The sequence below is a fragment of the Orycteropus afer genome, unplaced genomic scaffold, assembly GCF_000298275.1.
Source record: "Orycteropus afer afer isolate SDZICR_OR568_19922 unplaced genomic scaffold, OryAfe1.0 scaffold00495, whole genome shotgun sequence".
NCBI classification, from domain to species: domain Eukaryota; kingdom Metazoa; phylum Chordata; class Mammalia; order Tubulidentata; family Orycteropodidae; genus Orycteropus; species Orycteropus afer.
Genome location: NW_006922082.1, coordinates 1642241 through 1663352, shown reverse-complemented (window position 1 = coordinate 1663352; position 21112 = coordinate 1642241). Strand labels below are relative to the sequence as shown.

General features: G+C 55.4%; 1 protein-coding gene across 1 annotated transcript; it reads left to right on the top strand.

Annotated features, from left to right (window-relative positions):
* The first annotated feature begins 807 nt into the window (after positions 1-807).
* Positions 808-20613, top strand: PLCD3 (phospholipase C delta 3). The gene is made up of 15 exons (XM_007955271.1): positions 808-955; positions 12353-12514; positions 12603-12831; positions 13286-13415; positions 14320-14548; positions 14863-15064; positions 15234-15378; positions 15966-16118; positions 17386-17529; positions 17656-17806; positions 18540-18656; positions 19549-19715; positions 19927-20062; positions 20156-20305; positions 20513-20613. Exons 1-15 carry the CDS (start codon positions 808-810, stop codon positions 20611-20613), a joined length of 2364 nt encoding a protein of 787 aa, XP_007953462.1.
* Positions 20614-21112: the final 499 nt, after the last annotated feature.

Genomic DNA, 21112 nt, shown 5'->3' with positions numbered 1-21112 from the left:
ACCTACGCGCCATTCGGCGGCCGTCTCGGGACCATCGAACGCCGGGTAGGGTGCAGACTTGTCTAAGGCTCGAATCCCAGAACCAGTTGCCTGGGACTCTAGACCTAGTGGCACCCCATCGCGTCCAGACTACTCAGCTTCGAGACTTCCACCACTGAGGGGTGGCAGCTGGCCGGGCGCAGGGAATTTTATGACGTCACCGACAGAACCTTTCTCGCCTCTCCCATTCCGGTTCCCCTAGCCTATGTTCCTCGGCCCCAGGACTACCAGCCACCCTGCCAACACCTCCCACCCCAGTGGTCTGGTTCCCTTCTGAGGCCTCCCGGGGATAGTGTGAGGAGGAGGGTGGAGAGAGGCCCAGAATCTGCACTGCCTTAGGGTCCCAGGAAGAACAGGGTGTCTGTGCCAGAGTGCAGCCGTCGCCCCTCCTGCGCGCCCCACGGAATTGGGAATGTGGCTACCGGTGATCGCTCAGCGAAGGGGGAGCAGCAAGCGAACGCAGAAACTCTGGGGGACGCGGGAAAGGCTGGCCTGGCCTGGGTTCAACGCCCCCCCAAAACACACACACACACACACACACACACACCCCGAGCGCCGCCTTGCACCGCCCTCCGCCGTCCTCGGCCCCGCCCCCTCCTCCTTGCCCCTCCCTCCGGGTTACTGGATCTGGCTCCTCTCTGCCGCCTCGCAGTGCCGCTAAGTTTGTTTGCTCACAACCGCTGGCTGAGCCGGGGCCGGGCCGGAGCGCTGTCCCTGCTGCCCTGTTCCCGTGCGCAGACCCCGGGCCCGGCCCCGGCCCTCCGAGCCATGCTGTGCGGTCGCTGGAGGAGCTGCCGCCACGCCGAGGAGCCCCCGGTGCCGGCCCAGGTGGCGGCGCCAGTTGCGCTGCTGCCCCAGCCCGCGCCATCGGACGGCGGCACCAAGAGGCCCGGGCTGCGGGCGTTGAAGAAGATGGGTCAGTGACAGGCACGGGTGGTCGGGGTGGAAGAACCGGGGTGTTCTGGGAGTCGTTCTTGGCCTTCGCTGGTTGCGCCGGGCCTTGGGGGGTATGGCGAGGGGAAAATGTCAACTTCGTCCCCAGGGAGGTCGCGCCAGGGACGCGGGAGAGGGAGAGGGAGAGGTGGCCATCCGAGATGTTCGGGACCAGGACTTTTTTTTGTTTCTCACCAAGAGCCGCCCGCCCGGCGTCCTGGGGCGCGAGCTGGGGCGAGAGGCCCGGATCGGAATTCCTGAAGCCAGGAGAGCAGAATGAGAGAGGCAGACTTGGGGTTCCCCCTTATCCGCCTTCGTGGGTCTGCAGGCGCCCCGGAGTATCCCGGGCTCCTGGAAGCCCCGAGAAGGGGATGGGTGTTGTTTTAGATGAAGGAGTTTGTGGCTGGTCTCTGTGCGAGAGGCTGGGCCCCCAAGCCGGCCCCCAATCCGTGGCCCCCACAGGGCAGCAGCCACATAGCTCCCCTAACGGACTGGTCTAACTAGCGAGAATGCGGCCCTTGGCATCAGGAAGCTACAGTGCAGATCTCTGATTTGGGGCGAGGCACCCGATCAGGGAGGAATGTAACTGTGGCTTATTAAACCGGGTCCAGGAGCAGGCCCCATGCTGGGTGGTTTATATGTGTGGTGTAACCATCCTCTTCACCTTCCCGAGAGGTAGGTGGGCTAATGCCCATTTCATGGATAAGGAATCTGACTCAGAGAAGTCAAGGAATTTGTCAATGCCCACACAGCTCTCTTGAAGGGACTAGTCTGGGCAGAGTGGGACTCATTAGATGATTGAGGGACTTGAATAAGGGTGTGTATGTGAGAGTATTTTGTAAACTGTAATGTGCTGTGCAACATACATGGTGTATTGGAACTGCTGGTGCTAGAAGAGTTAATGACAAGGGGCGGGGGGCTGAGGGAGTAGAAGGGCAGGGCTGCCCAGCAGACTGGGTAAGTCTTGAGGCAGAACTTGTGGGTCTTGGCTGATAGTCTTTTCCTTCTATTTTCCTTTGCTCCCTCTTCATTCTTCCATATTCTCTCACTTATTCAACTTACAGTTACTGACCACATACCGTGTTCTAAGTACTGTGCCTGGTATCGTATTTACTGAGACCTAAGACACAATTTCTGCCCTGCCCTCCACTCAGTCATGCATGCATTCAACAAACATTTATTGAGTGCCTGTAGTATGTCAGGGAGCTCTGGTAGTACAGTGGTTAAAGCATTCGGCTGCTAACCAAAAACTTGGCAGTTTGAACCCATCAGCCTCTCCATTAAGATTTACATCCTTGGAAGAAACCCTGTGGGGCAGTTCTGCTCTGTGCTATAGGGTCATTGTGAGTTGGAATCCACTCAAAGGGACTGGGTATGTTCAGCCACAGGGAGTCAGTGATGAACAAGACAGACACAGTCCTGGCCCTTCTAGAGCGGAGGCACCAGGTCAGACAATGAAACGACACCGAGAAGGGAGGGAACGAGTGAGATGCTGGGGACCTAGCATGGCTGAGGAGCCAGCAGGGGCCCAGGCTGTACCCCAGAGCCTGGAGGGAGCCTGGAGTGAGGTAGAGGGGGCAGCTCCCCTGGTGGGGGCCAGATCTTCACGACCACTCCTTGGACAGTTATGGACTGTATCTGGAAGATAGCAGGAGCCCTGGCAAGGTCTCAGGCCCCATGAGGCAGGAGTGAGCTGTGAGGAGTGGAGGGCGTGGGTGGGACATAGGCAGGGGTGAAACAGGGAGACCCATGGGAAGCTGAAGAGTCTCTTAGGCAAGGGCCTGCCTGTAGGATTTGGACTTGGGTGTGATAGCCCAGATGGATTCAGAACAACATAAGAGTTAGACTTAGCTGGACTGTAATTGGGGGATCTGAAAGGTGTCTCTACCCTGAGTGCCTGGGTGGGTGGCAGTGTCATTTTCTGGGTTGATGGTTTGGGGAGGAGGAGGAGGGCCATGGTGAGTTTGAGGGGCCACCAAGACACCCAGGGCTGATAAAAACAAAAAACCAAACTCACTGCCGTCGAGTCAGTCTGACTCACAGTGACCCCTCCTTAGGTTTCTCAGAGGTATCAGTACGGAAATAGATTGCCCAGTGTTGCTTCAAAGGAGTGGCTGGTGGGTTTGAACTGCCAGCCTTCTGGTTAGCAGTCAAATGCTTTAGGATATTGGAGGTCAAATCTGGGCTGGGGAAGCAGCCCTGGGAGTTGGCCCTGCAGGAGTTATGGATGCTGTAAGCACACTGCCGGTGACACCTGTCTACCTCATCCTTCCACACGTTTGCCAAGCCTCCTCAGTGTGCTAGGGCTACCCAGATGAGTAACACAGGGCCTTGCCCTCAGGGAGCACACAGTTGAGTGGGAGGAGATGCTGGTAAACAAAGAATTACAGCAGAGCCCGGGACTCAGCACCTGTCAGCTGAGTTAGGCCGCATAGGCACCCCGTCATGGTGACACTCTTCAGAACTATGTGGCTGTCACAACGTAATTTTGGTCACCCTTCCTCTCCACCACTGCCCCTTCCTGCTGAGTGACTGCCTAGAGAGGAAGATGGAGGCCATGGGGAATGTCCCTTCCCCAGGTCACATTGAGCCCAGGGACAGGTAGAGATGAAACCCCAGTGTCCTGGGGCCCAGTGCCCTGTGCCCTCAGGGGCCAAGGCCCAGATCTATCATCCAGGTAGCTTCTGTTACTGCTGCAGCTGCCACCTCTTCTGAGCTGACCCTCACTGACTTGCCCTGCCAACTCTATAGCCAACACCCCTTAGGCTAACAGAGAATAGATTTTCAGACTAGGTCATGGGACTGAGGACTGGGAGTGGCTCAGAGGTCAAGGAGCTTGGAAGGACCCAGGGAAAAGGAACTTAAGGCCATACTGGATGGGGATTATGGGGATGGCCCTTCTGGAGCTGAGGCATCAGCAAGGAGGTCAGACCAGGGGATGGGTCTGGACGCCAAGGAGCCCCCGGTGCCAGCCCAGGTGGGGGATGGACCGGGGGAGGGGAGTCATTTGTAGAGACTGGGGTCCTGTGCCTCTCTGGCCCTCTGCCCCTAGGCTAGTCAGCTGACTTGGCCAACCCCAAGAAGCCTCTGAATAATTAGTGACAAGAAGCTAATGCTGGCACGTACTAGTCCCCATCCTACTTATTCTTCAGATACCCCTGTGGGGAACGTGTAGGGGAGGTACCTCTGCTGCCTCACCTCACAGACCAGAAAACGCAGGTGGAGGGAGTAAAGTCACCTGCTAAAGGCCACACAGTTAAGAGACAGCATCTCCCTGCTGCCAAAGCCACTTCTCAATGGTAGCTCATTACTGCTGGAATTAATGAATACTAATTAAATAGTGGCTAAGTCACTTGCCTGCTAACCAGACGGCTGGCGGTTCAAACCCACCAGCCACTCCTCAGAAGGAAGGTTGGGCAATCCTACTTCCGTAGTGATACTGCCTCGAAACCCAAGGAGGGGTCGCTATGAGTCGGGGCCGACTCGACGGCACATAACAACAACAACAACAACAGCAATTAAGAGCTGAAGGCTATTGGTGTCAGAGCTCTGGGACATTCAGGAGGAGGGATGAGAATCAAGGTTAGCACAGAGCTGGATCCTATGAGGTGAGGCCAGACGCACTCTGCTTTCCAACTTCACCATTTCTGACACCAGCCTTCCCCTCTACCACCCCCAAAAGCAAACCAAACTCATTGCCGTCAAGTTGATTCCAATTCATAGCGACCTCCATTGGGTTTCCAAGGCTGTAAATCTTTACAGAAGCAGATTGCTTCATCTTCTAGGGAGCAGCTGATGGGTTTGAACCACCGACCTTTTGGTTAGCAGCTAAATGCCTTAACTACACCACCAGAGCGCCCCCCACCCCCTGCCCAGAGCACTCTGTTTCTCTGCTGGGTTTGATCATTCATTGCAATGGCCACACAGAACTCACAGACCATCCTTAAAGTTCTATGGTTTATTGGGCAAGTAACAGGCTCAACTTGGAAGTAACAGGATACAACTCAGGAGAGGTTTCAGTTCTTTAGTCAGGATGGCTTCCACCAGGACAGCCCTCAGCTCCTTCTTGGCAGTGCCTGCAGGCAGGTGGCCCTTCTTTTAGCCGTGCCTACCACAGGGCCTTTTATGGGCATGCCAGCCAGCAGGTCTTTCGCTAGGCCTCGTCCTGCTCAGCTAAGTGTTACGTAGCTCTTTAGCTCCACAGACAAATGCCCAGAGGCACTCCAGTCGGCCAGCAAGCCTCCTGCCCCAAAGGTGCTCGGCTCTCTCTTGCTCCATGAGAAGGCAGGCCCATTGCAGCTTCCTTGCTAAGGTTTCCTGGTTCCCACCACTTGTACTGCAGCTGTTATTTCTCTGCCACTAAGCTCTGCTGTGGTTGCCTCCATTCCTTGCAATCTCCAGTGTTACAGCTCTCTCTCTCTCTGTCTCCGAGGTTCTCAGCATAGAGGCCTTAGGTCCAAAGGAGGACACCCTTCATGCCAGACTCTTCTTAATGGTAGTCAGGTCCCCTCCAGCTTCAGTGGGACTGACCCTTATGTAAGCCTCAATCCAAAACCAAACTCACTGCCATTGTGTCAGTTCCAACTCATAGCTACTCCCATTGGGTTTCCAAGGCTATAAACCTTTATGGAAGCAGACTCTGTCATCTTTCTTCCATGGAATAGCCAGTGGGTTCAAATCACCAACCTTTTGGTTAGCAGCTAAATGCCTTAACCATTATACCACCAGAGCTCCTTTATGTAAGTCTACTGCTTGTCAATTTCAAGGTATAGTCCTCCTACCAGGACCACAAACTGACCAATCCCCTTGGTAGGCCACAGTCACTTAATTTGCATACTAATTGAATATCGGTATATTTAATATTCTTTGCTAACATCATAATCTAAATGCTTCAGTTCTTCTCCGGTCTTTCACATGCATATGAAGCAATTGAAAATGTCATGGCTTGAGTCAGGTGCACCTTACTCCTCAAAGTGACACCTTTGCTCTTTAACACTTTAAAGAGGTTTTTTGCAGCAGATCTGCTCAGTGCAATATATCATTTGATTTTTTGACTGCTGCTTCCATGGGTGTTGATTGTGGATCCAAAGAAAATGAAATCTTTGACAACTTCAGTCTTTTCTCCATTTATCGTGATGTTGCTTATTGGTCCAGTTGTGAGGATTTCTGTTTTCTTTATGTTGAGTTATAATCCATACTGAAGGCTGTAGTGTTTGATGTTCATCAGTAAGTGCTTTAAGGCTTCTTCACTTTCAGCAAGCCAGGTTGTCTCCTCTGCATATCACCGGTTGTTAATTAGTGAGTCTTCCTCCATTGCTGATGCTGCATTCTTCATATAGTCCAGCTTCTTGGATAATTTGCTCAGCATAAGATTGAATATGTATGGTGAAAGGATTCAACTCTGAAGCACACCTTTCCTGTTTTTCAACTACACAGTATCCCCTTGCTCTGTTTGAAGAATAGCCTCTAGGTCTATGTACACGTTCCACATCAGCACAATTAAGTATCCTGGAATTCCCATTCTTCACAGTGTTATCCGTAATTTGTTATCATTCATACAGTCAGATGCCTTGACCAATCCCTGCAAGGTGCATGAAATAGACCAATCACAGGGCAGGCTGTGGCTCAACCAATTATTTTGGGCAGAATTATAAACGCAATACCAGAAAGGCCATGTGTAAGAGAAACCCATTGCACGGCAACACGTTCATAGCTTGTGCCAAGTGCTTTCACGTATCATCTCATGTGATGCTCGCAACCATACAAGGCCCTGCCCCAGGTCCTTCTATATTATCATTTATGGAGCATCCTCAGTGGACTCAAGTGAGGAAAACTGAGGCTCAGAGAGGTTCAGGAACGTGCCCACGGCTCAGAGCTGGGAAATAGCTGAGAGGATTTGAACTCAGATAGTCTGGCCCAGAGTTTGTTTGCGTAGTACCATGAATGAATGAGCACCCCTCTCCCACAGTGGCTTTGGCAGACTCAAAGGATGCCCTCACAGGGTTGCCAGATAAACACTGGACGCCCAGTTAAATCTGAATTTCAGATAAGCAACAAATTACCTTTTCGTGTGAGTATGTCTCAAGTTATTTGTTGTTTATCTGAAATTCACATTCAGCTTGGTGTCCTGTCTTTCGTCTGGCAGCCCATCTCCCCAGAGCCCCTGTCTGCGCCTGAGCGCCAGAGCTCCGCCCCGCCCCTAATCCTCACCGCGGGCAGAAGCCTGAGTGGGCAGAATTCCTTCCCTCTTCTGCCTGGACACACCGCCAGGTCCCGCTGGGCAAGAGGCCTCTCCTGATGGCCTGCCCAGGACGTCTCCTGCAGGGTGAGTGGGGCTGCTGTGGGTGAGGTTGCCAGGTGGGGGCTTCCGAGCTGCCACCAGCCCTGCCAGGCACTTGGCCTGGGCGGCCTTCCTGGCTAACAAGGGTATGTGTGGCTGGACTAAGGAGGCTGGGGACAGTTCTGTCATGCCTGTGCCCCACCACCACCACACACACACCTCTGCTCCTTTTTTGGCTCTGGGGACACCCCCACCCACCATCGCTACCAACCCAGCTGTGTGCCTGTCTTATCCTGGCCCTGCAGGGAAAAGACCTGCCACCTTCATCTCTGTGTTTCCGGCCCAGGGGCAGGGGAAGCACTGCCTGCTTTTCCTGACTTTGTTGATTCTCCAAGGAATGTTATGGACTCTGGCGCAGAGCCCCCACAGGGCTCCAACCCTGGGTGTGGCAGCCGGCTGGAGTGGGGGAGGGGCGCGCTTGGTAACTGAGGTGCCAGGGCTGCCTGCTGGCCGAAGGATCAGGGTGGGAAGGTGTTTGGGACCCCTCACCATTTGTGTGTCCTCTCCCAGAGCCTTATGGACACAGACCAGAGAACCCTGCCCTCTCCCTCCCTTCCCTCCTTCGCAGCCTTGGCATGAGACTTTCGCTGTTCCCTGCATGTCTCACATTCCTGCTGGAGCCTGTGTGTCCTTCCTGAGCGCACACTGGCTCTCACACACTGTTTTCCTCCTGGTCCACCAAATGCACGCACACACATACGTACTCTACCACACATATCACCACCCTATGCACACCCTAGGAGCTCTGGTAGCATAGTGGCTAAAGCACTTGATTGCTAAACAGAAGGCTGGCGGTTCAAACCCACCGGCCACTCCTCGGAAGGAAGGTTGGGCAATCCTACTTCCGTAGTGATACTGCCTCGGAAACCCAAGGAGGGGTCGCTATGAGTCGGGGCCGACTCAATGGCACATAACAACAACAACAACAACAATGCTCACCCTTGCTTCAGACCTACCACTCCTCACACATCCTGCTCTCTGCAGGTCCCCCCTCTGTGCTCACAGCACCCCTGGGCCTGCTGTGGCTCTGCTTACCCCTGCCCAACCCCTGCATCTATCCCTGCCCTGTGACACACGGCTTGCCCTCTCTGACCTTCATTGGTCCCATCTAAAGGTAAAAAGGTGAAACTGATGGGGGCTTGGAGCTGGACTTGCCCTGCCATAGGGTCCCTCCCCTCTCTGACCTGCCCCAGCTTGGACCACCCAGGCAGAACTGCTCTGGCCCTAGACCACACCCTCCTCTAAACTGCCCTGATGGTTGGGGAGCTCTGGGGCCTGCCCACCCCTCACCTCTCTGGTGGGGAGATAAGCAGGCTGCTCAGGGAAGGTGTCTGGTCCCCAGCTGACAACACTGGTGGGGGCAAGGGACACCACAGTCCTGCCTGGAGGACCCAACTTCTGAGGGACTGAGGGAGCAGGTGTACGGGATACCCGGTCCTTCTTCCTTTCTGGGTACTGACTCACTTCCCCAGAGCCCTGCCTCACTTTCTTTATTATCATTTATCGGCATCCACGGTGGGCCAGGCCCTAAGCCGAGTGCTCTGTACTGCATGTAGCTCACTCTAGCCACATACCAGCCCTTTGGAGTTAGACTTGCCAACTGCAGACACACCTGGTTCCACCAATTATCAGCTGGGTGCTGGACAAGTTAGGTGCTCCATGCCTCTTCCTCCTCATCTGTACGGCTGGACAAGAGCGTCCTCTTGGGCTACAGCAAAGCTACATTTTTCACCCCTCAATACGTGCTATCATTTTTTTCTGCTGTTATGTCAGGATTGCTCTCCCACCCAGTCAGCCGAGGGTGGCTGTGGGCACTGGCCCAGCCCAGCTCCAGATCAAGGCACAGGTGCTTGGATAGACAGAAACACACAGAAGCTGTAGGAGGCGGATGTCACGGGCACCTGCTCAGAGCAGATAGGAATGAGGTTAGGGAAGCATGTGTGGATTTAGGCGGACAGGGTCCGTAAATGTCCACCGGGAGGCTGGCAGGGAGCCAGGCCCTTCAGGCATCACTCTCCCACCCTCTCAGTTCTGTGGGTCCTGACCTTTCTGACACCCAGTCTCTGGAGCTCCCCCACAGTTCAGAAGTGTGAACAGTGGGGAAATAGAGGTCTTCACCGGGGCCCCAGCCCCTGACCCACACTGGTCCTGCACTCTGTTTTGTTTCTTCTCCATGGGATGTGTGGTTTGGAGGCAACGTGATCCAGGGGCCAGTGCCAGCTGGGCAGGCAGACTGGAATGCCACCCCTACCCCCAGCAGGCCTCTGGGGAGCTGGAGTAGGGGCCAGGAGCTGGGGCCCCCTCCACATGGGAACCTGCCACAGTGGAGGACCCTGTCTGGAGCTCAGGAAGCCTCTCTCGACAGCTTGTTTGTAGAAGGCTCTGGACAAAGCAGGGCCTCAGTGACTCACCTCCATTTCCGGCCTTAGTCATTCTCTACCACCCCCACCACGGGCTGGGCACCAGAGGGCCGTGGGATGACCGGGTCAGGGGAGGTGGCCCTGGCTGCTGAACTCAGGCAGGTTGTCATGGCAACAAGGGGTCCCCCTTCCAATAGCCGAGCAGGTAGAAGAGGGGCAGGCCCAGTCATGGTGGCACTGACTCCCTACCCTGACCCCATTATTTCTCAGAGTGGGAGAATTCAGAAGTGGCACAGTTGGGGGACCAGGGGAAGGTAGTGAGCCCCTTGGCCTGGGCATGCCCCACACACCCAGCTCTTTGGAAAAAAAGGGTTCCACTTTCCCCTCCTGAAGCACTGAGTGGGCACTGATACTTCTAGAAAGCCACAGGCCAGACCCCGAGAGACTCCTTGGAGCCAAGAGAACCACATGCTGCCCAAGGGCATCAGCCTCCTAAGGATGGCAGGTCTCCCGCCCAAGTCCTTGATTCTCAACTGTGATCACCCTCCAAGTCACAGGATAAGCTAAAAAACCAAACTCACTTCCCTTGACTCGGATCCGACTCATAGCAACCTCTCCTTGGGTTTCCGAGGCAGTATCTCTATGGAAGTAGATTGCCCAATCTTCCTTCTAAGGAGTGGCTGGTGGGTTTGAAAGGCCAGCCTTCTGGTTAGCAGTCATGACGCACAATGTAGTTAGGCACTATGCCACCAGAGCTCCTAGATGCTTAAAAATACCTGCTGGGTGAGACTCTTCACCATGGGTTTTGTAACTTCTCCCAGGTATCAAGCCAGGGTTGAGACCTCTGACCTGAACTCAGGACAGGTGAGGGCAGGGCTGAGAAGAGAATGTCCATCCATCCACCTCCCCCTTCAATAAACTTTTGCTGGGAGGTTGGCTTATCCTGCCCTCAGGTTTATTAAAGTCAATTGAAATGACAATTATTATATATATATATATATATATATATATATATATATATATATATATATATTTAGTTAAATGTGATATTGGAGGTCAGGAAAGGAGAACTTCCTTACATTTGAGGACAAATGAAGGAAGGCTTCATGGAGGAGGTGGTATCTGGGCAAGTCCTTAAAGGACTTGAGTGTGAGGAAAAGAAGGAAGCAGTGGGATCCATGAAGAGAACACCCCAGTTTAAGGCTGGAGTCTTGAGTCCCTAGGTCAGAGTTTGTATCAGGCAGTTCTGAGAGGAACTGGCCCATACAGTGTTGTGTGATTTTTCCTCAATATGACTTATGATTTAGTGACCAACATTGACAAATCTGGGGATTTCACATGCAGAAACAGGCTCCAGTTCCCTGGAAATGCTACCCACTCCTTCCAAAGAGCGTGGATCTTTCAGTTTGCCTGGTTCCCGTCCCTTCTATTGTCCTGTGACCTCTGCCAAGGCAAACTGGAGCTCAGGGAAGATTTAGAGCAGGGTGTGGTATGACCAGGGCTAGGCAGCGCTTCTTTGAGGAGTTAGAGGAAGGGGAGAGAAGGTGTTAGTCACACAGCTGAAACCTCGAGTGACTAGGCTTTTGATTTCACAGCAGCTGGTAGGTACCATGGTCTCTATTTTACCAATGGAGGGCATGAGGTCTAGAGCCGTCACAGATTAGTGCCACCAAGGCCACATAACTAGGGAATGACAGATTGGGCCTTGACTTTCCAGACCTCTGAATTTAAAGGCTGCTTTTCCTTACAGCCTCCCTGGGGCAGGAGAAGAGCAATTCAGTGCAGTGGCTGACTTCAAAGACAGAACCTGATCACTGGGGTTTGAAGCTTGCTTCCACCACTTCCCAGCTGTGGGAATCTGGCCAGTTACTTAAACTTCTCTGTGCCTCAGTTTCCTTGTATGTTAATACATGAGCAAGGCCTGGCATTGTGGCTTTGCAACCATTTGCTCTTATTAAGGTAGACCCAACTGGAGAGCTGTTGTAGGCTGGTGTGTGTGAGAGAGAGAGAGAGACAGACAGACAGACACTGAGCAAGTGGACAGGGCAAATGTCACAGGAGACGATCCTTTTAGCAGGGCGCCATCAGGGACACCTGGATATCAGCCAAAGGTGGGCCAAGGCTGGCTGGTGCTCCAGAGTCTGGCCTGTGACCTTGGAGCTGGAGTGAGCTCCACTGTCCTCTCTATTCTTCAGGAAAGGAGAGGCGAAGACCTTGAGTGGCCGCAGAGAGATTTAGGTCAGATAGTGAGAGGCCCTTTCTGGTGGTCAGGTTTTCACACAGGGAAAGGTGGCAGGTTCTGGACTTGAAGGCTGGAAGCTGGAATGGAGGGATGTGGCAGAAAGGGCAACCTTTATTGTGGTTTGAGTTTCAGGCTCTGCCTGAGGGGTTTCTCTACTCTCGGGGGCCTCCAGAGAGGATGGAGGGCCGGTTACTGGCACCCCTCCCAAGGGCGTCCGGGTGGAGCACACCAAGCAGGGGTGTAAAGCCAAATCCAGTACTGGGGGCTTGTTACAAGGAGAGGTCTGTGAGGGGCAGGGACACTGATGGAAGGGCCAGGGCCTAGGTTTGGAGAGGCTCAGGGCAGGAAGCCACAGCTTCCAGCTGGAAGAGGAGGCTGCAGGCAGGGATAGGGACTTGAGGGCCAGGCCCTGACACCCGCTGCCCTCCTGTCCTGCAGGCTTGACGGAAGATGAGGACGTGCGCGCCATGCTTCAGGGCTCGCGGCTTCGCAAGATCCGCTCACGGACTTGGCACAAGGAGCGCCTGTACCGGCTGCAGGAGGATGGCCTGAGCGTGTGGTTCCAGCGGCGCATCCCGCGCGCGCCGTCGCAGCACATCTGTGAGCCGGGGTCAGGCGGGCGCCGGGCGGGGACGGCGCCGGCCGGATCTCTGTCCTGACCAGCCCTCGTGTCCCCGTCCTTCCCCAGTCTTCGTGCAGCACATCGAGACCGTCCGCGAGGGCCACCAGTCCGAGGGCCTGCGGCGCTTCGGCGGCGCCTTCGCGCCCGCGCACTGCCTCACCATCGCCTTCAAGGGCCGCCGCAAGAACCTGGACCTGGTGGCGCCTACGGCCGAGGAGGCGCAGCGCTGGGTGCGCGGTCTGACCAAGCTGCGCGCGCGCCTCGACGCCATGAACCAGCGCGAGCGGCTCGACCAATATCCTGTTCGCCAGTCGGTGCCCGGGCAGGGGGTGGGGTGAGGTGGCAGGGCATTCCTAGGGAGGGGCATCGGGCCCCAAGCTGCTGGAGAGGACCCTTCAGGCGCAGGGCGCATGAGCATAGCCCTCAGGGACTCCACAGTCTGGGACACAACCCTGTCTTCAGAACTGAAGGTGGAGGCACGTTGCCTGCACTAGCTTCCAGCAGGAGGCTGGGCTGGAACCCTCCTTCAGGAAGTGCAGGACTCCCTGAAAGTGGCGGTGTGGCCTCTTGTCTTCTGAGAGCCCCTGTCCTTGCTAGGGAATCCACAGGCTGAAGAGAAATATTACCCCTGAACCTGAGAGCCTTGTACCCAGGGCTTCTCTGGCCCAGGTGGTGGTGCCTTACCTGTCTGGCCTGTCAGCTGAGGGCAGGGGCCCAGTCTGCTGATTGTATTTCCTGAGCATCCACACTTGGATCCACTTCTACCTGCACCGGGCAGACTCCAACCAGGACAGTAAGATGAGCTTCAAGGAGATCAAGAGCCTTCTCAGAATGGTCAACGTAGACATGAATGACATGTATGCCTACCACCTCTTCAAGGTGGGCTGCCTGCCTTGAACGCTAGTCCCCAACCTCTGTTACCACTCTACCCCCTGCCCTCCGGCAGCCATCTGCAACATCAGCCTCATCAGCCCCTCTCAGCTTTTGTGAAGGAAATGAGTGGCCCCTCCCTGAAGAAAGGCAGCATCTGGACCTAGTTAGCCTTGACCTTCCTGAGGCCACTGGGCCGGGCATGGATGGGGAGTGCCTGCAGAACTTCTTCCCTCACCCTCAGGGAGAGTCCAAGGGCAGGGAGGACCTCAGTGCCTCCCCACCTTTTCCAAAGTGAGCAGCATAGCAGCTGTGTTCATTTCTCTAAGTCTGTGGGCACTCTCTGTACCAGTGACCACCTGTGGCTTGCAGACAGAAGCACAACGTGCCCCAAATGTGGGAGCACGGGGACACACAGGGGTGGGCTTTATAGCCATGGCCTAGTTGAGGCATATGATTGATACCTGTGCTCCTGGATGTTGAGTGGGACTGCCTATGATACACATGGTGCCCACCTGTGCACTGTGTTAGTAGACTCCTCCATCACTTCTTACTGGTTTGTTGCTCATTGACTCTGGATGTGTATGTGTGAGGATAGTAATGTGAACACACAGGAGGGGAGACTGTGGTGCAGGGGGCTCAGTCCTTTCCCACGGCCACCATTTTTCCTCCCCATCTTGATTTTTGGGGTAGGGCACGGTAGAGGGACAGGCACTGGACCTGAGACTTGCCTTAGAGGGCTGCCACATACAGCTATGAGGACTTGTGTGAGACCCTGAGCCTCAGTGGTTCTCAGTTTCTTCACCTGTGAGATGGGCACACGTGCCTTCCCGGCTGCTGTAAACAATGAGCGGGCCAGGTTGCCAGGGTGCGCCTGCACCCCGCCCCTGAGCTTCCTGCCCTTGCCGTGCAGGAGTGCGACCACTCCAACAATGAGCGGCTGGAGGGGGCTGAGATCGAGGAGTTCCTGCGGAGGCTGCTGAAGCGCCCCGAGCTGGAGGAGATCTTCCACCGCTACTCGGGCGAGGACCGCGTGCTGAGCGCCCCCGAGCTGCTGGAGTTCCTGGAGGACCAGGGCGAGGATGCTGCCACACTGCCCCGAGCTCAGCAGCTCATCCAGACCTATGAGCTCAACGAGACAGGTGGGGGTCTGATGAGACGGGGTTGGGTCAGCACAAGTAGGGCTTGGCCTCTGACAGCCTGCCCAACTCAGCAGGCTCCACTATTCCTGGCTGTGGGTGCCATCTTGGGCAGGTGATCTCACCTCTTAGGAACTCAGCTTCTGCATCTGTAAAATGACATAATAATCTCCCTTCCTCAGAGGATTTGGTTGAAGATTAAATGGTATAAGTTACATAGAGTCCATCAACTAATGGGTGCTCATTATTACTAAGTTAGGGACATCCAGACATGGTTTCCCATGTGCCTAGATGCTCTCTCTTATTCCTCCGTGTAGCCAAGCAGCATGAGCTGATGACACTAGATGGCTTCATGATGTACCTGCTGTCACCCGAGGGGGCTGCCCTAGACCGGGCCCACACGTGCGTGTTCCAGGACATGGACCAACCCCTCGCTCACTACTTCATCTCCTCTTCCCACAATACCTACCTGACCGACTCTCAGATCGGGGGGCCTAGCAGCACCGAGGCCTACATTAGGTATCATAGGGAGGATGGCAGGGAGGTGAACACTTGTGAGCCCAGCCTTGGGGGAACACAGGGCTTGACTCCCATCATGGGCTTCTACTGGGGCCTGCTCAGCTTGGTCTGCCAGCTCTGTCCAGAAGCACCCACGTGACACTTCACCCATCCATCTGTCTGTCTGCAGGGCCTTTGCCCAGGGATGCCGCTGTGTGGAGCTGGACTGCTGGGAGGGCCCAGGAGGGGAACCCGTCATCTATCACGGCCACACACTTACGTCTAAGATCCTTTTCCGAGATGTGGTCCAAGCTGTGCGCGACCATGCCTTCACGGTGAGCCCCCAGGACCCTGCACTCAGTCTCAAGGCCTTCCCAGCAACCTCTACCTTATGCAGCCACGCTCAGTCCCTCCAAAGGGAGCCCCTGTCCAGAGAATCACTCACCCACCAAGGGCTGGTGGGACAATTGGCTAGTGAGGTCAAATAAAGCCCAGTGAGAGTCTCCCATTTCTACCCTCATTTTTAGTAAATGTATGAAAGCCACAAAAGGTGGAAACCTTGGGGGTAGGGAAGAACATTTTAATTATGACTCCCAACGAATAAACAGCAAGAGAAGCTCAACAGTGGCATCTACATGAACATTGCAACTTCTGTCAAGTTTGCAACATAAACTACGTGGTCAATGTCATTAATGTATAAAGAACATTTATAAAAGAAAACCATTCCTGCAGCCACCCTAGCCTCTCAGGGCATCCGTCCCTTCCCTGAGGTCCCAGATCAGACCTCACCCCTGGTCTCAATGTGTGTTCCAGATCTCTCTGGCTCTCAGTCTCCCCCAGGGTCCTGCCTTTTGCCTGCCTGTTGTGAAGGGGGTCAAGGTAGGGGTGAGTGGCTCTAAGCTGCTGCCTCTCCCCCATACAGCTGTCCCCATACCCTGTCATCCTGTCCCTCGAGAACCACTGTGGGCTGGAGCAGCAGGCTGCCATGGCTCGCCACCTCCGTACCATCCTGGGGGACATGCTGGTGACACAGGCACTGGACTCCCAGAGCCCTGAGGCGCTGCCATCTCCGGAGGTGACGCTCCCAGGTCCCAGTCTGGATGGGGAGAGGGGGTCTGGCTGGGGTCCATCACCCACCAATCTGCCCATTCATGACACCTCCCTGGCTCAGGACCCCTCAACTCTCTCTGCCTTAACTTTCTGGCCCTCTTCCCCCTACTCCTCCAGTTGTCTGACATCTGCTGCCCCGTGGTCCTGTCATTCCTGCCTCTGCTCTCCGTTTGTGACCCATTCACCCTTCTCACCTGGCTTTCAAGGCCTCCCATGACTTGACTCCACCCCACCTGCTCAGGCTTCCTGCCCAGAGTCCCTGCAAGCTCAGCCTTTCCCACCTGGAAGGCCTTGATTCACACTGTCTTCACCTCTTCCAGAGCCTTCAAAACGTCTCCAGCCCTCTGGCCAGAGGTCGTCCTTCTTGCTTTCCTTCCAGAACCCCAAAGCACATTATCTGCCCCCTCAGGATAGTTATCCTTTTCTGTCTTCTGGTGAAAACTTCCCTCCTCCTCAGGGTTATGTTACTCCCCCCCAAATACACAGGGAACGTTGACTCACCTCTGTTGTGTGTGTGATTTGGTTTTTGTTATTAGTATGAAGATAACATTGTCTTTAGCTGCTATTGAGTCAGCCCCTGACTCATAGTGACCCAAGTACAATGAGATTGGACTGTTGTGATCCACAGGGTTTCCCCACTGGCTGATTTTTTGGAAGTAGATCACCAGGCTTTGTTTGTCTTAGTCTAGAAGCTCTGTTGAAACCTGTTCAGCATCACAGCATACATATGACTAAACAAAATTCAAGCTGTACAAAAGGATATACAAAAAAAAGGAGAAAGGTAAGGTTTTCCTCCACGCAGGCCCCGCCAGTCATGGTTCCCAAGAAGTAACCATCTTCAACAGTTTTTGTGTCCTTCCAGAATTTTCCCATGTGTATAAACCTACGTACGTGACTCTCTTCTCTTTCAAACGTTGCACAGAAAGGATCATGTACTTACATGTTGAACACTCACTTCTTCTACGTAGGCTTTTTTTTCTGACAGGGCTTCTTCTCTTTAATCCTGACCTGCCATGTCTTTCTCATGGCTGTGTAGTATTCTGATGTATGGAGGAAACCATGGGCATGTGGGTTGTTTCCCATGTTGTCCTATTAGAAGAAACATGTTTCATCTTTCTCTCTCCCTGGTCCACACCCCAGCCAGCCCCTCACACAGCTAGGGTTGAATGACTGATCAGCTGACCAACACTGGAGAGCATGAAGGCCTAATCCTTCCATCCTGGTCCTTACAGCAACTGAAGGGCCGCATCCTGGTAAAGGGGAAGAAGCTGCCAGCTGCTCGGAGCGAGGAAGGACGAATTTTATCAGACAGGGAGGAGGAGGAGGAAGAGGAGGAGGAAGAAGAGGGGGTAGAGGCTACAGAGCAAAGGCAGCGGGTGAGTGAGTGAGCCTGGCAGGGCCAGCCACCCTCCCCTGGGTGTGACGGGGGCGACATGGGGGAGGGAAGGAAGAGAGGAGGACTAGGGGACCCAGCCAGATTCCGCCTGAGGCTTCTCTCTCAGGCCAAGCAGATCTCCCCAGAGCTGTCGGCCCTGGCTGTGTACTGCCGTGCCACCCGCCTGCGGACCCTGTGCCCAGACCCTGCGCAGGCCCCGCCCTGCCAGGTCAGCTCCCTCAGTGAGCGCAAGGCTAAGAAGCTGATCCGTGAGGCAGGTAGGAATGGGACACCCGGCACAGGGGCCTCTGTGAGTGGGTAGGAGGTATGTCCTGAAGTTGGTCTGGGGAAAGGTTGAGAGGGCTTTGGGAAGGGTGTCAGCCAAGCAGTCAGGAGGACCCCAGAGGGGGGCTTGGAGAATGAGTGCCCACCCCCTTAATACCATGCCAGGTGTGGATGGAGGAAAGAGAGCACAGGGATGAGAGAGGCCTGGCTGCAGCCTCATGGTGGGACCAGAAATAGCTGGGTGACCAGGGCCAGATTCCTGGAGCAGGTGATGTCTGAGAAGACACCTGACCTGGAGGAAGTGTAGGAGGTGGTGGAGAAGGGGGAGGGGTTTCCAAGGAGGCAATCAGGAGGAACAGGTTGTATGGAGGCCAGGAGGCATGGTTCTGGGAACCCACCCTGTGGCTGGAAGGTGCTGTGGGCTGAATGGGTGGAGGATGACAGCAAGACCAGCCTTGGGCCAGGTGGACGACTCATGAGTCAGGAATGGGGGAATTCGGGGCTGGCATGCAATGCCAGTATGTGGCCAGAATGTGTTCCTGTCCTTCTCAGGACTTAGCAGCCTCTTCTTTGAGGCCCCTTCCTCACCCTGGGACTCTAAGGTCAGAAGAGAGAGAGACCTAGGGTCAGGAAGGAGGAGCTGGGGTCGGGGAGGTAACAGGGCCTGGCACTGGGTGAGGGACATCCCAGGAGCTGTCACAGTTGTTCCCCCCTCCCCTCCCCCAGGGAACAGCTTTGTCAGGCACAATGCTCGTCAGCTGACCCGCGTCTACCCACTGGGGCTGCGGATGAACTCAGCCAACTACAGCCCCCAGGAGATGTGGAACTCGGGCTGTCAGCTGGGTAAGTGGGGCAGCAGAGCTGGGACGGCCGGGCACTGCTCTGTGGGGGGACCCCTGGGGAGCCGTGGGAGGCCCCAGCAGTGAGGGAGCCCATATAACTTTGCAGAAGGCAGAATGTGTTTTGTGGACAATAATTTAATAGCTATTAAGGAGTTGTCAGCAATGTGTGTGGGGACACAAATCACCCCAGCTTGTCCCTGACAGCATGAAAATCTCACATTTTTATGAAGGTTTAAGTTAAAAACCTGCACTGCCACATGTCCCCCAACACACACACATACACACCCAAGAGTCCCACTAAGTCACAGTGATGAGGGCAGTCCTCATGGGGCACTGGGCACTGGCCAAAGGAGAATTCGGGGCTGGCATGCAATGCCAGTATGTGGCCAGAATGTGTTCCTGGCCAGCATTGTGCCTGACAAAGCTGTTCCCTGGGGGAGGGGAGGGGGGAACAACTGTGACAGCTCCTGGGGTGTCCCTCACCCAGTGCCAGGCCCTGTTACCTCCCCGACCCCAGCTCCTCCTTCCCGACCCTAGGTCTCTCTCTCTTCTGACCTTAGAGTCCCAGGGTGAGGAAGGGGCCTCAAAGAAGAGGCCAAAGGAGAAGAGCAGGGTCCCTTTGGGGGCTGGTATGGAGACCCCAGCCTTCCTCAGACCCCAGGCTGGACCCAGGCATGGCCTTGAGGGTGGGAGCCCCCTCCCCAGCCTTTCCATTGACAGCCCCACCCCAGCACCCCCCTGTAGTCTTGAGGGATACCAGGAATGAGGTACTGGTGACATTGGGGGCTGGGTCCTCTGGCTGCCATTAGGTCTCCCCCTTCCCAAAACCCCTGAAACTGAGCAGTGAAGAGGGGGCCACCAGAGGCCCTGCCCTGACCCTGCTGTGTCCCCAGTGGCCTTGAACTTCCAGACACCAGGCTACGAGATGGACCTCAATGCCGGACGCTTCCTCATCAATGGGCAGTGTGGCTATATCCTGAAACCCACCTGCCTGCGGCAACCAGACACGACCTTTGACCCTGAATACCCTGGGCCCCCCAGGACCACGCTCACCATCCAGGTCAGCAGCCTGGGCTGAGCCCCACCCTTGGGCCGAGCTGTCCAGGAGAGGTCCTGGCTGGGGCAACCAGTCTGAGGTGGAGAAAGACACTGAGGCAAAGTGGGTGTGGTGGGAAGGCGTCTGTCTCCGAGCCTCAGTGGGAGTCAGGGTGTGAGTGTGAGGGCAGGGACCAGCAGGGCCTGGACTGGAGCACCCTTCTGTCCCTGTCCAGGTGCTGACTGCACAGCAGCTGCCCAAGCTGAATGCGGAGAAGCCCAGCTCCATTGTGGACCCCCTGGTGCGTGTTGAGATCCACGGGGTCCCAGCAGACTGTGCACGCAAGGAGACCGACTATGTGCTCAACAACGGTAATCAGGGCTGGCTGGGAGAGCACAGGTGTGGGATGAGTCCTGGAAAAGAGCAGGGTCCCTCTGGGGGCTCTGACCACTGCTTCACTATAGGCTTCAATCCACGCTGGGGGCAGACCCTGCAGTTCCAGTTGCGGGCTCCAGAGCTAGTTCTAGTCCGGTTCGTGGTTGAGGACTATGACACCACCTCCCCCAATGACTTTGTGGGCCAGTTTACACTGCCTCTGAACAGCCTGAAGCAAGGTTGGTGGGAGTGGTGGGAGGTGGAGGAAGCGGATGGGGCCTGGGCCACAGACCCTGCTCACCTTTTATGCCAGTTACTTCCTGAGAGAACCTGAGGCAAGGTCCAAGCTGCGGGTCAAGCACTGGGATGGGGTATGGTTTGCACCCTGCACAGCCTGGCTGGGTGGGTGGTGCACAGTGGGCCTGACCCCTGACCTCTGACCACAGGGTACCGCCACATCCACCTGCTTTCCAAGGATGGGGCCTCACTCTCACCGGCCACACTCTTCGTTCACATCCGGATTCAGAGCTCCAGAGGCTGGGACTGACCCACTGTGGCGTCCTGCGGGTGCCAGTCCTGTCCCATGGCAGAGCCCTCTCCCCCCTGGAATGAGAGTCCACAAGAGGAGCAGTGCTGCAGCCACTCACTGGGCTCTGGTCTCAACTGGAAGCCAAGGGCTGCCTCAGCCCCTCCTCTGAGAACAGCCAAGTTGGTCCTTACCCAGTGGAGCTGCTGATGGAACTTGTGCGCTCCAACCCCTGGGGCCTAGGCTGGCCCCAGCTCCCCTGGTCCCCACCCACCTCCTTCCCTGTGGCTTAGGAAGAGCCAGGCCTGTTACTGCTGGGAGATGGGGGACCAAGGCACAAATGAGCCTTTAGTCCCTCTCTTCCCTCCAGCTGAGCCACTCCAGCCTCTTTCCTTTCTCCCAAAGGATTACCCTTCCTTTTCCCACCAGACCCTCCTGACCTCTTGAACCTGATCTTCATCCCTTCTCAAAGTAAGAAGGGGGTGAAGAAACCCAGTAGTAGGTTTTCACTTGTATCAGA

Coding starts and splice junctions, on each gene's coding strand:
- PLCD3 (XM_007955271.1), top strand. CDS start 808: ATGCTGTGCGGTCGCTGGAGGAGCTGCCGCCACGCCGAGGAGCCCCCG. Junction 12,832..13,285: donor CAGCGCGAGCGGCTCGACCA/ATATCCTGTTCG, acceptor GAGCATCCACAC/TTGGATCCACTTCTACCTGC. Junction 15,379..15,965: donor TGCGCGACCATGCCTTCACG/GTGAGCCCCCAG, acceptor TCCCCCATACAG/CTGTCCCCATACCCTGTCAT.